The sequence below is a fragment of the Copadichromis virginalis genome, linkage group LG17 (assembly GCF_057382275.1).
Source record: "Copadichromis virginalis isolate Kocher_CV1m ecotype Utaka linkage group LG17, C_Virginalis_male_GT1.1, whole genome shotgun sequence".
NCBI lineage: Eukaryota > Metazoa > Chordata > Actinopteri > Cichliformes > Cichlidae > Copadichromis > Copadichromis virginalis.
This window is the reverse complement of record NC_140634.1, coordinates 38,096,136-38,111,503: the sequence shown is the minus strand read 5'-3', so window position 1 is coordinate 38,111,503 and position 15,368 is coordinate 38,096,136. Positions and strand designations below refer to the sequence as shown.

General features: G+C 39.6%; 1 protein-coding gene across 2 annotated transcripts; it reads right to left on the bottom strand.

The window, feature by feature from the left end:
- Nucleotides 1-81: 81 nt before the first annotated feature.
- LOC146689894 (protein mono-ADP-ribosyltransferase PARP12-like) lies at nt 82-13,467 on the bottom strand. Of its 2 annotated transcripts, none has more exons than XM_085437578.1 (12): nt 12,892-13,467; nt 12,068-12,203; nt 7,627-8,221; nt 7,487-7,537; nt 7,280-7,406; nt 6,722-6,884; nt 5,834-5,954; nt 5,630-5,726; nt 3,877-3,952; nt 3,498-3,628; nt 1,762-1,913; nt 82-1,617 (listed from the first exon to the last, which is right to left on the bottom strand). In XM_085437578.1, the coding sequence occupies exons 1-12, from the start codon at nt 13,167-13,169 to the stop codon at nt 1,019-1,021; spliced, it is 2,526 nt and encodes an 841-aa protein (XP_085293704.1). In that variant the 5' UTR covers nt 13,170-13,467; the 3' UTR covers nt 82-1,018. The 2 variants fall into 2 exon arrangements, with proteins under 2 accessions (XP_085293704.1, XP_085293703.1); XM_085437577.1 differs by having other exon boundaries at nt 6,722-6,887; nt 12,892-13,466.
- Nucleotides 13,468-15,368: the final 1,901 nt, after the last annotated feature.

The window sequence follows — 15,368 nt, the reverse complement described above, 5'->3', positions numbered from 1 at the left end:
TAACGCAGTAGCGCTTACAGGAAAGTAGCAGTAATCTAATTTCTTTTTTTGCAATAGTACTATTGTACTTTACTCAATAATGGAAAAAAGTAATCAGATTACAGTAGTTACTTGCAACGCGTTACTGCTCATCCCTGCTCACCTGTAGGTTATTATTATAGCTTCTAACAAACTGACAGGCTAATATTTTGCCCTCATATCGAGTTTTAAGGAAACTTCCATGTGTTTGACTCCAACAGCAGCAGCGTGCGCTCATCAGTGCACAACAGGGCGAAGTGTGAAAGATGAACAACTACCACAGTATCGTCTTTGTGCTCAGCGTTTATTGTTTTCTTTCTCTTTTTTTTTTTACATGTTTTTCCAAACACAGAGAAGTGAGTGTCACACACATCGCAGCCCTTTGTTTCTATCTGTGCTCCAAGAAGTTGGTCCCAGCTTCCTGTTGACATCACAAAGGTTGTCTAAACAGCAAAGTTATCAACACACAGGCCGTCATGTGTCTCAGCCAATCTGACAGTGTCTTAATACAGTAGGACACGCTAATATGACAACCACTAACTACCTGAGATAATTACGTGAAAAGCAATCAGGTGTTTCTTCTAGCTCAGCGTGCTTATGTGATATTAGCGTTGTGCTGCTATTTCTGAGTTATTCTGTATAAAAGTTATTTCAAAGTTTAATTTAAACATAATGAGTGGAAAAGCTGTCAAGTTTTAGAAATTCACCTTAAATAATTTTACAGTACATGTGATTTAGGTGGAAAGGTTTGAGCATCAAAACAACAAAGAGAAAAAACAAACGAGAAATTTGAAAATGGAAAGAGAAAGTATGAAACATTTAACATTTCTGAAGCTTTCTTTAGAAACCTGCATCACCTCTAATCTACATGTTCAGCATGTCTGTCAAAGTTTCTTCATCATTCATATTAAACCTAAAATACTTTAATAGAATCTAACTGGGAAGCTGGTGCTACCAACTCTTTTTCTGGAGCACAGTTCACAAATCATAACTCACATTTTCAGGTACCACTTCTGGAAAATCTTTTTACTAACTCAGCTACATTTTCAGAAAAGTCTAACAATTCCCTTGGAGATAGTGTGGGAAATGGAGTTGATGGTGTGGGTTTGTTGACTGTTCCACTGGTTGAGTCCATGGAAGAAGCTGTGCTGGGAAGGTGCCGTGCAGTGGTTTGACTTAAGATGGTATTTAGTTTGTGTACTACCGATGGTGTCTGTACTACTGCTGCGGTGGGTAATACCAGTGGTTTCCCTACTGCCACGTGTCTTGGTACCACCACAGATTGCTGTGCTAGTCTCGACCCTGATACTCGCTTTGGTACTGTGCCATCAATAAACATGTTTGTGGTCTTGTACTGGATCAGGTACTCGGGGTAGATCTGCTGCTTCTCAAACACCACATATATGGAGGGGTTCATTACATCATTCACACAGCTGTCATAGAAGTTTATGCCCCCTCCATCCTTGGAGGGAGGTCGGCGATAATCAGAGGACCCTTTGGTGAAGTCTCCCACCAGCACCCGTGAGATGAACATGGCTCTCACATCAGTGTCACCGGTGTAGTTGTGGGAGTATCTGGCATCACGGGCAAAGTAACTACCTGTGTTTAGACACCAAAAAAGACGACTGTGAAAAAAATGCATTTGTGGGGAAAGACAGCAGGAACCCTAGTGTCACAAAATCATCTGCAAGACTGAAATGAAAATGTTTTAAATGGATGCTATTCAACATTTCTTCCAATCACCTTTGCCATAAGACGTTCCGTGAGTTCCGCAGATTCTCCAGTCAAAGTTGTGGTGACAGATTGTGTCTGCAAATTTGGAGTCAGTGCCATGAAAAAGCTTTTCTTCCGTCACATTTCCTCCTTTGTTTTTGGTCTTCATCTGATTCTTCTGCCTTCAAGTAGGAGACAGAAAAAATGAACTCAAAGGGGTACATGTACAGTAAGTGTGTGAATGTAAAGTCACTCAATCTATGTAGATGTGAGGCAACCAGAACCCGGGGGACAAGAAAGAAAGAGAAAGAAGAAAAGAGAAGTTGGCAACAGAGGGATACTGAAAATCTGCATAATGACCTGATGTAGGAAAAAAAAACCCAAAGAAAACAGTAGGAAACCACGGTAACAACCAACATAAGCATAAGTAACAGTAAATAATACATATAGAATGTTACTGAGCAGCATACACGACTAGTAATGCACGATATGTTTACAGGCAGCAGCCAACCAAGATAGTGTGTGTCTGTGAGTACCTGCTTGTACACCTGTGTGAACACTTGTGTGTACACGCATAAGGTTTGTTCATGTAAGTGTCCAATAATAGGTTTGGGGAGCCATAGCCCTGCCCCCCAGGACATGAAGCAGGCATGGAGGAGATCCAGGCCCCAGGCATCTACAGGTCCCCCAGAGCATGAAAGCAATGATCATGACACTTTGCATATTAATGATCAAGGAGCTGACCTCACAGCCCATTGCTCATTCATTGGTGCTGGTTTCAGTCACTGTGTAAATGTACTATTTATAAGGTTGGAAGCCTGCGGACAGCTGAGACTGAAGACGTCACTTGGATGAGTGACGAAACGTTTCTCCCACTGAAAACGTCCAGATGAACAGAATCTGGTTTTCCATCGGTGTGTGAATGTTGTTAGTTTGTACTTGAGTTTAGAAGTGCATGTATAAATGTGTGAATTAGGCATGTTGTATACAGTGCTTTGAATACTCCGGGAGAGTAGAAAAGCGATATATAAGAATCAGTCCATTTAACTTTTTGGGGCGGTATACTAAAATGCTACTTACACTGGACAAAGCAGAAAAAAGTCAGATAATATACATGTTGATCTTAGATCAAGCTTCTGGTTCTGAAAATCTACCTTGCACTCATGAAGTCAAACATGAACTACAATTTGTTCATGGGACGCCATCTGTCTGACAGCAAAGCCTTTGGTCATGCATCAGGACAATGATCCCAAGCACAACCGCAAATACACAACAGAATGGCTGAAAAAGAAACAAATCAATATGATGCCCAATGAATGGCCCAGACTCATTCATGAATGAAATGTTGTAGTGGGACCTTAAGAGAGCTGTGCATAAACAAATGTCCACCAAACTCGATGAACTTAAGCAACACGACCCTAAAAGTTAAAAAAAAAATTCTTATCAAACAGGGAAGATTAACGTTTGTGTTTGGCAGTGTGATGGTGTGGAGCTCCGCTCTATCCTCCAAGATGTCAACGCTCACCCCCACAGACTACTTCCAGAATTTGGGAGTGGAGAGGACAGAACAGAAGGGACATGCGACAAATGCTGGTTGAAGGATATGATGTCAGCCCACATACTCAACTCTGCTGCTCAACCTGCAGCTGCATTTTCCACCAATTAAGGGAAAATGAACAGGCTTCCCAGATTGAGATTTATTCCAAGAAGCATTTTTACAACACAAGCCAAACATATTTCATTACTACATTAAATGAAATACGTACAGCTGAAAGGCTTCCCAAAGAGCTTTGTTCTGAATCCTCTCAATGTTGATGATATCACAGCTTTTCATGGTTTCAGAGAAAAGAGCTACAACTTCTCTAAATTCTTCCGAGCTGGGCTGGAGTGAGATTCGCTATAAGAAAAAACAGGAACATTAAACATTTTCAGTCACAATTATAAAGGAAAAGTAGAATGGAGTGGAGACAAATAACATAATCACAACGCTAACACACAAAATCTGATATGAAAACCTGTAAAGCAGGTTTTTTCAGCAGATAGTGTGAAATATCTGAATTTATTTTCAGTTTTATTTATATATATATGAAAATAAATAAATATATATATATAAAATGGGGGTTTTTTTGGTTTTTTTTACAATACCGAGTATCCTGTTTGAGGGATCTGTGTCTTGTCCCAGGTTTCTGGTATTGGAGTGGAAGTTTGAACCAAAGGCCTTCTGCAGAGAGAAAGGGTTAGAATGACTTTAATTATTGTTTTTAAAGGTTGAAAACACACATCAGATAAATGTAATTAATGATCACTGCGGTAAGCAGACTTCTTTTCTTTATTCAAACTTTTTTAAGTTTTAATTTTAAATGAATAAAATATTTTTCCGTTATAAGCGACAATGAAAAACATCATATTTTTAATTTCTTGCAAATTCCTTGAAAAACAAACCAACGAAAGAAAAAAAAACAACCCCAAACTAAAGAATTGTGACTCATGCTGAGGCTCCACACAGACGGGGAAATAACTGTTTGATACCCTGCTGAATTTGTAGGTTTGCTCACTTTACAAAGAAATTAAAATATAAAGTCTCTCATTTTGATGGTCGTTTCATTTTAATGGAGAGATCAACCAAAAATTCAGAAACAAAACCCCCCATTACCGAGTTCTTTGATCTGCATGTCATTGAGTGAAATAAGGATTTGATCCCATACAAGCGAGCCAAATGAACACAGCTAATAAGTGAAACAGAAGAATTTAAGAACAATCAGGGTTGTTCCTACAGTCTTTGAGTCTTATTAAGTTAAGTTACTAAGTAGCTCAACAGTGTCTCTAAGAAACCTGTAGACATCATGTTTTGTGAAATCTTTGTTGACTAAAAAGCTAATATGACCAGTTACTGATATGGCTAGCTACTTATTTACATCTCCATGAGTAAATAGTCACGTTTCGTCTTCTTGAAAGAGATATTTGGCTGTGTCAAAAATTAAATCAGCATTGAAACCCCCCAAAACAACTGCAATTCCTTAAATGGCCACTTGAAGTTAGCTTAAAAAGTTGACCCACTTTTGTGGATAATGTTTACAGCCTGGTACAAAATAATGGTTTTTGTCTCTATAGCAAATTTTATCACCCACGACTACGGGGTGCCGTGAAAATGACAGTTGTCTTCCATGCAATTTGACAAAGCTTCATAGGATCTGCCAGCAAGACCAGGAAAAAACCAAATTCACGAGTGTGGAGCCTGTAGAGATGTGGTCAGACTCAAGGCTGTGCTGCTGAAAAAGGAGCTTCTAAAATGTATCAACACCAGTTTTTGAGTTTTTCAACAAATTTTGCCAATATTTCTATAAACACAAAGATGAAGCCAATTTTATTTTCATTTAAAATTACATGCAGAACTTCCTGAATTCAGAAATTTGAATCAGGCAAATGTTTCATAGGGACAAACATTTTGTGTCATCAGCTGTTGTCAAGTTTTATGTAGCTGTACTCTACATCACAAATATATATATATATATATATATATATATATATATATATATATATATATATATATATATATATATATATATATATATATATATATATATATATATATATATATATATATATTTATTTATTTATTTATTTATTTATTTATTTATTTTTTTAAAGATTTGTTTCTTTTAGACTTCTATGACCAAGAGAAAACCCGAATGTTGGCATGGTTACCCATCAGTACTGAACAGAAATGTGTTAGGTTTAAGCCAATATCTCTAAATCAAATCCCGTCTCCAACTGGAATTCGAGTGGAGTATCTGTCAGAATGAAGCTGCAGCAGCATTCAAAGATCTCATGATTGAGAAAAAAAAAAGGTAAAGGGGTTTGAAAACTTTCTTGCGGGGCTGTTTTTGGGATGACGTACCTGACTCTCTTTGTTAGGACATCTGCAGCAGAGACAAACCGTGGTCGTCTGCACACAAGCCTTTTGGTGCCATAATGCTTGTTTGTCTGCATCATGTCTGACGGGTAAAAAAGTTTAAACTTACATAATAATTATAAAGCCAGCTGTACATATTAGCATTTCTGAAGTCAGCAAACAGGGACAGTTTCCATATTCTTTGTTTACCCTGGAAACTGAGTGAATATGAGTGTGAACCAGCAATGAACTCCAACACGTCTTTATCATTGGCCAGGAACTTCTCCTCCAGCTTTGTGCTGTTGATGTCTGCTGTTTTATGTCCACTAGTCTGCAAAGCAAGAAAACTGAGCGAGTTTTTGACCTCAAACCTGCACTGGGATATTAATAAAGAACAGTTGATTATAATACCTGAGCTAATCGTAAATCAGCATCATTATAATTCTTTTAGAGACACTTTGTCTTTAAGGAGACCTGACTGCATCAAGCACTTAAGTACCAAAAAACAGCCTTAAAAAGCTGACCCAAATTTACAGCAGAACTGAATACGCTTACGGGCTGGTACATAAATGGGTTTTGGTATGTTTTTTTTTTTGCACATTGAAATAACATTGAAACCTAGGTACTAGCTCAGGCTCCTTCCACACCAGAGAAGTGACAATCCATGAACTACAAGCTAGTTTTTGGAAGCTACTCCGCAACTTTTGCTATCTAGCAGCCGAATATGATTCCTGACTGGAAAAGTTTTTTCATATATTTTTTTCATTTAAAATTTCTCCCTGAGTGTAATGGAATCACTGCTGATGCCAGATCAGGATGATATTGTTGGAGGATAGAACAACAACATGAAACACAAATTGAAAAGCACTGAAATGCACAGTAGAGTTCTCCTGTAGGGGAAACAAAGCACTGCAGGCTCAAACTATGAGGGATTTTTCACATTACAAATAGTTTATTTGTGTTTTTCAATAAAACTATTAAATCAGACTCACAATTAGTTACATTTTTTGAATGTGGATACACAGTGGACTGTTAAAGTCGTGCCTTAATGTCTTAGCAATCTGCCAAAATTTCTGCAAACACTCTGTAGTTACTCACAGCGGATGCAAACATGTTCCAACTCCCAAACTCATCCTGCCAGTACCAAAGCCACTCGGTGGTATGGATGAAGGTCGGCTCAATCACAGAGTTTTCTGTCGAGAGTCGACGCACTTTGTTCCATCCACAGGTCATCGTGTCAAAGTGCACGGCCGGGCTGGTGCTACTGCAAAAAAACAATCAAAGTATTAACATGAAGATGGTCAGTTATGCAAAAACTTTGATGATTTTTATGATTCTTTGTTCAGTATTTTGTGGTGATTTAAACTAAATTTCACTATAATAATTTTGGTGAATAATGTGGTACGTGAAACAAACGCTGCGTGCCTGAAATGACCATTTTAAGAACATTATCTTGCACTGACATCATACAGAGCCAACATCAAAACTTTTTACCCTCATAAAAATTACTATCACATACACTGAGCTTGATTTTAGTTTAAAAGGAGCATCTGTTATTTTATCAACGCATATTTGAAAAAAAGTGGAAATGCTTAATAGTTCCACTAGATCTTAAAAAACCCTGAGATGTCTGAGTTGCAGAATAAATGTAAGTACCTGTATGAGTTACTGGGGTCACAGTAGTCTCTCTCAATTGTCTCATTATCGGGCAAATCAGTCCACTGGTGTCCCTCTTGGACCTGCCATCGGTACGGCATCTTGTCATGAGCTTTAAAACATCGATCTAAGAAGAAAGAAAGCTGGTCAAAGTCAAGAAAGAACTACATTAAAACCTAAAACACTTACTAACCATGACTTTCTCACCTTGATGTTTGCAGTGACCTTTGATAAAGTACATGCAGATCCCTGTTTTATCTGAAAGAAACAGGAGATATTTCACAGGCTTCATTCAGACAGCAGTTTTAGTTCATCTCCCCACAGAAGTATTTTCAGCTGTTGTTTACCTCTGACAGGCCTCTGTCTATTATTCTGCCATTCTCCACCTTTAGCAGCTTCATCATTGACAGCAGCGTTAATGTCACTTAAGGAACGAGCATTTTGAAAACGCTGATGGTTGCCCCTGTTCCTGGTAGCGGCGACAGTGATGTCACTGGTGGGAGAGTTGTCATCGTCACTTTCATTCAGTCTATCGCTGGACCACAGGTCAAAGCCATCAATGTTTGCAGCAATGTTACTAAGTGAACGGGCTCGATGCAGATCTGGGCGGCTGCTGTGGCTTCCTCTGTTTCCTCTAAAGCCTCTGCTGAGCTGATGGCCACCTCTCCCTCTGCCTCTCTGACTTCGTTGACCATGGTCACTGACTCCAGCCAGCTTCAAAGCCTGTTTATTTGCATAAGCAGCCTTCAAGGATTGAAAGAGTGTGTCAGGTACGCCTCTAGCTTTCAAAGCTCTGAATGGCTGTGGAGCATTAAAATCGTGGTTCTTCCAGCAGCTGCATTCACGGCTGATGTAGTTCTCACAGATGTGGAGCCTCCTGCAACCATCACCATCCTGACACCGGCCGAACTCTCCATCACCATTGTTGTAGTCGTAGCATATCTGATGGAGAAAGGGGGAAAAAGGGGAGTTACAATAGTATACTGTATATAAAAGATGAATATAGCCATCGTGATGTCCAACTTCTTTATTTGTATTTTTTCCAACTTTATTTTTATTCAACAGGAACATTAACATTTACACAGACACAACAAGGGAAAAAAGGAAAAAAAGAAAAGCAAACAACAAAATTTTAAAAAATAGAAAGGGGGGGGGGGATTCACCCAAGGCAATGTGAAGTTACTAAAATGTAATTTTTCCACTTGGAGATATACAGTGTATCTTGCTCGTTTATATATACACCTACATCTATGTACATACTCACACACACTTTCAAGTATCTACATACCATTCCACCCGCTCCATTACACCTAGGGCTGCCACAAACGATTACTTTGATAGTCGACTAATCAGATCATCATCCATTGGACGTAAAACGTACAGCTTATTGCACCAGCAGCATCTGCTCTTATATAACTATCATTAGCTTACAGCTTTAAGTGTGTAAGGTCTGTGCTAACTAAAAATAAAGACAAGATGATAGTTTATTAAATTTTAATGAAATTTGCAGATTGTTTCGGTGGAGTTTAATAAACTCCTTGCTATCTAAAATATAACAGGACACCGGAGTAAATTCTCCAGCATCTCACACTTCTGATAATCAGCTGTCTGCTTGATGTTTATTCAGCTGTGTAAAAACTATAACTTTAATCTCAGCCAAACCGATTTACTCAGGAACAAATAAAATACTGAAAAAAAGCCAAACAATAACATTTTTAACTTATCTAAGTGACTCATATATCATGTTTAACCTGAGTAGCGAAAGATGAAAACGATTTGCCGGGAGTCCGGTGTTCTCACGGCTCTAGTGAGCCTAGCCCCCGGCTAGCTATCGAGCTAGTGGGTAACAGACGTCTCCGAAAACGTCGGAGTGCTTTTGAAAATATGTGGTGTCTTGATAAACTGAGCAGATATTTGAGGTTTACACAGCTACATTCTCGCCTGAAAATGTGTTAAATGTTTATTTTGTGACCCATAAAGAATAATAAGAGTAATATTAAAGCTAACTAGCTGCCGCCATTGTTATAAACTGAGCTGGGCTGCACTATGAATTCTGGGACAGAGCTTCTTCTTCTTCGGGGTTTAACGGCAGCTGGCATCCTTGTACATGCAGTGCTGCCATCTTCTGTTTCAGTCCGTTATTACACTCTTAAATCCTGCTACTGATTCCTGCGTCTTTTGTGATCTTACAAAGCTTCAAATGACGCGTCGACTATCAAAATCGTCGACGACTTATTTAATAGTCGACGTAATCGTGACTAGTCGACTAATCGTGGCAGCCCTAATTACACCCTATTCCAGTTTTAGGGGAACCTTTTGAGGACATACTCATTGACTGTGTTGGTCCACTTCCTAAAACAAAATCGGGACACCAGTATCTTCTGACTTTGAATCCATTGTTAAGGCGCTGATGAACTTCTTTTCTACTTTTGGGTTGCCGAAATCTGTCCAAACGGACCAAGGCTCTAATTTCATGTCTCGGATTTTTGCTCAAGTTTTGCGATCACTTGGTATTAAACATCACAAGTCTAGTGCATATCATCCGGAGTCGCAAGGTGCACTCGAGCGTTTTCACCAGACATTGAAATCTATGATGCAACTACTCAAGGAGAATTTTCTGTCTGACATAGATGCTCCTAAGGAAAATGTGTTGGATTATGAGAGTTCTTTTAGAAAGTGTTTGCATAAAGCATGCGCAATCGCACGCTCTTGTTGCAGCGCAGGGAAAGATGAAAAGGAAGTTTGATAAGAAAGCTGTGCAAAGGAAATTTGAGGTTGCTGACAAAGTTTTAATACTTCTACTCCTTCAGTGGTCCGTATACAGTGCAGGCGGACTGAGCGAAGGAAACAGTGTTGTGTGTGTCATATCAATATGATGAAGCCTTACTTTGCTAGTGGTGTATCAACAGTTGCGACTGTGGGGGTGCCAGTTTCCAAAACCTGTATGACCTGGTAAGTGATGATTTGGTTTTCGGTTGTGCTGAGGGCTGCGCACGACTTAGAAACTCTGAAATCCTAAGTGATCTAAGGACACATTTAAAGGATGCTGTTCAAAGTGACGTGTGTCGGTTGATTGAGAATCATCCTAATCTTTTCTCTGACACTCCTTCCTGTACCACTGTGCTGGAGCATGATATCGATGTGGGGGACCACCCTCCAATCAAACAGCATGCCTACCGGGTGAATCCCACTAAACGTGCCATTTTCCAGACAGAAGTTTCTCATCCGTTGGAAAATCATCTTGCTGTTCCTAGCTCTAGTGCGTGGAGTCCCCCCGTGTCTCCTAGTGCCTAAAGCAGATAAAACCCCGCGGTTTAGTATGAGTTTTCGGAAGGTGAACAGCGTGACCAAACCTGACTCCTATCCTCTTCCCAGAATGGAAGATTGTGTCAATATGGTCGGTTCTGCGAAGTTTGTTACTGTTACGCCACATTCCAACGCTCATGAATATCGTGCTGGGAAGCGTTCTCCATTGTGAAGTGTATTTAGATGATATTGTCGTCTATTCAGACACCTGGTCAGAGCATAAACGTTCACTGATGTGTTCCATCGCTTGGAAAGGGCATCCCTCGCCCTCAATCTCGCCACGTGTGATTTTGGCAAAGCCACTGTGATGTATCTAGGGAAACAGGTGGGTCAAGGACAAGTGTGCCCTACTTTGGCAAAAATCCCTGCCCCTTGTACTAGGCGTGAGCTCCGCCATTTTCTCGGCATGGTGGGCTAAATTTCGCGGAAGTGTGAATACTGGGTAGGATATGATACTGGTTTCACACCAGCACATTTGGATGGGGTGTTTAGAGAATTTACAGCATACTGTAAAATCTCAACCAACACAGACATGGACAGCTTCCTACAACTCAGTGAAACTTACAGGTTAAATAAAACAGACTTTTACAGATAATTACAACTGAGACACCGTTTTAATAAAAATATTAAAGTTGCAAGGGAGGATTCTGAGGAGGCGGGCCTCATTGACATGTTTGTCGACACCTATAAAGGTAAAGTACATAAAAGGCTGATCTCGAAACTGTGCTCATGTTTACAATCACTTAAAGAGGACTTAAGGACTTAAAGAGAGAGAAGGAAGTGATATTTCTTCATGTGTATCGTGTGATTTGGAAATCACACGATACACATGATTTTGACCTACACCCGTTTTCAGACTTTGGCTCGTGTGATTAGGTAGAGGATTATTAGGGGGTCCATTGTCCCTTTTGGGGGGGACACTCCCACAGGGCTTAAATCTGGGACTCTCCACATTTGACCTTAGAACTGAAGAAGCTTTTCGGATGAGAGGTGAAATGTCTTCAAGCAACTTAAAGAAGTCCAGACGCCTTTTCTTTCCAGGCTCCTTAGACTTTGCTCTAAATGGTTCCAAGAACTACAAGGTTAACTGTTTACTGAGGTCAGCGGTCAGTGTGAGATCATTTTCACATAAACTTCTATACAACAGGACGTCTTCTCTCATTTTTTATATTGTTGTTGTTCAAAGCAGTAATGTTTTGTGAAGTCGATGGAGGGCTTGCTTGATCAACAGATCCAGTATTTAATAAAGTTACACTTAAGCTTGCGTATAAAAACTTGTCAGGAAAAGTGGAGGACAATACAGATTAAATAATTAAATTAGTGAGGTAACAATCAGTTACAGAACAAGAAAAAAAAAAGAAAATTAAATAATTGAAAGCTGGGAGTAAAATCAGCTGGAAGATGCCAAATATCAGAAAAGGTGACAGTTCATTTTAATGCAAACTAACTTGTCCGGTTCATGCTGTGTGTTGTTAGACTTACATCAGGAAGAACTGTGTGGTCACTCTGCAGCAGCAGGGTGCACAGCTCCTCTCGGCTCAGGCTCTCCAGCTCATGCTCCCTCAGAAGTCTTTGGTTATGCTCAGAGGTCAGCTCATGGGAGAAGCTGCAGCCCCTCCTGTTATAACAGAATCCACACAGCTGAGTCATGACTGGGCGTGCTAGCATTTATTTGCTCAGTTAAGAATAAAAAAACCAAAAACAGCGTCATATGAGACAGCTGTCTTTGTGTAATGATTAATAAGGCTTATCTGCATGGTACAAAGTCAGCGGTTAGGTTCAGGACAAACAGCCACCCTGATAACTCTTAGAAACAGTACGACATCAATGTGAAAACTAAGTTTGAAGTTTAGGGAAACATGCTTGGGAAACAGGATTAGCCCAGTACTAGATTGTTTTCTATGTGGCTGGGTAGACGCAGCAGCCGCTTTAGTTTTTATTTTTCATAGTAAACTTTGCTGATGTTGGAAAATCTTTCTGTTCTGTGGATGAACGTAGCCATGTTCTTTTCACTGTCACTCTTTTTACTCATTTCAAAGCTAAGCTTCAGTCTAAAAGACAACCAGAGAGCAACTTTTCCTACTGGCCCTCAAAGCCACATTTTGTTACTTGTTTAGGTTAGCTTTTTGAATAAATGTGTCAAACTGCTGTAAATTGTCGGATTTTCCTAACAATACCTAAAGGCACCATCAGTGTCCTGGACTTTAAACCTGTTGATTTTACAACCATATGTGATATAACTACATGACATAAATAACACTCCCTAAATAAGCTCTGTTACTTACTTTTAAGTCCAGTATATTTACCTGAGCTGAGTGAACTGACAGAATCCGCTGAAGAGGAAGTTTTTGCACAGGTGCAGACCCCTGCATATCCCCAGACAGTCTTTCACTCTGCAAAGTCTCAGGCGGGTCCTGGCCACCACCTTCGGCTGTCCGTTTGGACAACACGAAACAAATTTCTCTTGGTTACAAATGATCTCCGACAACTTCGTGGGATCTCCGGAAAACAGATTATACACTAAATCCTCCGTGTTGACTGCTCCTTGGCCGGCGCAGATCATTCTCAGTATTTCCGTCTCCATCGTGTCCGAGCTCTGCCTGCGTTTCCTTCCACCTGTGACATTAAACTGACGAAAGCCTCATTTCTGACGACTGGAAAGCGAAACTCAACAACCTTTAACCTGGACGGATGCTGTAATGCTGCTGTTTTCCACTCTGAGTCGTCGCCGCGCTGTATGACCTCCATACATCCCACACCTCGGCTTTCTTCTACTTCACAGCTGAAACATTTCCAGTAATGAAACATGCCATGAAGATACAGGATCTATATAATACAGAAAATTCGCAACAAAAACATTTAGAATTTATTGAAAAACAAATGTTATGCCAGACTTTCCATCAAACCTTTGAGGTGAACATTTGGATTTTAAGCTGCTAAATTCTAAATGCAGGCTGTCTGCTGTTTGCAGCTTGCAGCGAGGGTTATATGGGGGACCAGAACAGTCAAATTAATTTTGTAATTCTTTTATTTATTTAGACATAAATAAAGTGTGCGTCAATATTGTAAAATAAATGATTATTACATTAATAAATATTCAAATCAATTTCTAAAACATAAAAAATAACTCTCAATAAAAAACACATTTTAGAATTCCAAAGGGAAAAAAGATTCAAAATCTTTTTAAAGTACAATTTAAAAAAGAGAAACGAGTAAACAGAATTAAAGGGAAATGGATAAAAAAAAAACCCCAAAGATTTATTTTGACCTTTTCTATCCTTAATAGTTTAAAATTACCAAATGTATTAGCTTTGGGATTAATTAAGGGATTAGCACTTGGATTAGCTATCAGATTAAATGTCAGATTAGCTATTCCATTTAACATTTGGAAAAAGCAATGCAAGTTCATCATGCCGTGCGATGTAAGGAGCTCTCCAACTGGTTACAGAGACACAGTCTGGCTGCCTTGATAACTAGCTAGGGACGATGATGCATACAGAGAGAAGGTGCAGTGGCTGGCACTTTGGTGCAATGCCATAATCTCTTAATGTTGACAAAACAAAAGAGCTGATCGTTGACTTTAAGAAGGCCGAGGCTGTCCATCTCCTGCTCAGCATTGCTGGTGTCACAGTAGAGAGAGTGAAGAGCACCAAATTCCTCAGTGTTCACATCACAGAGGACCTGTCCTGGACCAGCAACACCAAATCAGTGACAAAAAGGGCCCAGCAGTGACTGCACTTCCTGAGACGACTGAAGTAGGTGCACCTCCCTAAACCCATCCTTATGTATACAACTATATGTGACTGAATTACAACAACTCTGCAAAGATGAGTGGGTCAAAATGCTATACCTCTGTGTGTGTGCGCGCGTGTGAGAGGGATAATATTATGCATACATATGTCATTTTGTTTGATTATTGTACTTAGTTTGTACATTTGTACAAATCTCATATCCCGATATAAGAATTCTATCGTCCCGATAACGATATAAATCACAAAAATGTAACATTTTCTGTAAATTCTGTGAATCTCGGGCAGCTCGACTTGCATGAAGTGTTTCCAGCTGCGCGTCATGTAGCTGGAGTCCAGTGTTTTAACAGATGCATTAAACTATACATTTTTAGACATAAGTTTTAACAGCCACCATTTTCTTTGTGAGTATTTATTACACAGCGTGCTGCGGGGAAAAGCCTGTTCTAACGTTTGAGTCTAAGGTTTATTTTTTAGCACCTGGCGGCTCTTTTTTAATTCTCATCCGTAAATAATCTGCTCTTTCACGTGATTCAGTTTATTTTGAAAAGTCTCAACAGGATCTTGAGCTTTATTGTGAAAGGTTTATGCGGAACATAAACAAGCGGACACGCGATGGTGTTGCCGTCCTTGTTGCTAAAGACAGTGCATAAAACAGGCGCTTGTCCGTGTGTAGTGTGGTTGTATTAAATATAAGAGAAAGAGAGAACTTTAAGAAATTAATATAGCCACTACAGTAACCATCAAAATGACGAAAAAAAAACATTGCCGTAAACAGTTTATTTTGCGACACCACGAAACAAACGATAGCGTAAAATGAAACGATAGACGTTTTTGTATCGTCATCCGATATATATCGTTATATCGAACAGCCCTAGTCGTATGATCTTTTCCTATTTAAGGATGATTTTCAATCCACTGGTTCCCTTCATGTCTGCCAGTACTCCATCCTGTCTGATGGTTCATTAACAACAAATAGCTACAAGCTTCAAACCTTCAACCCCACACCAGCTATTGCCCTCAGAGCCTTGGCT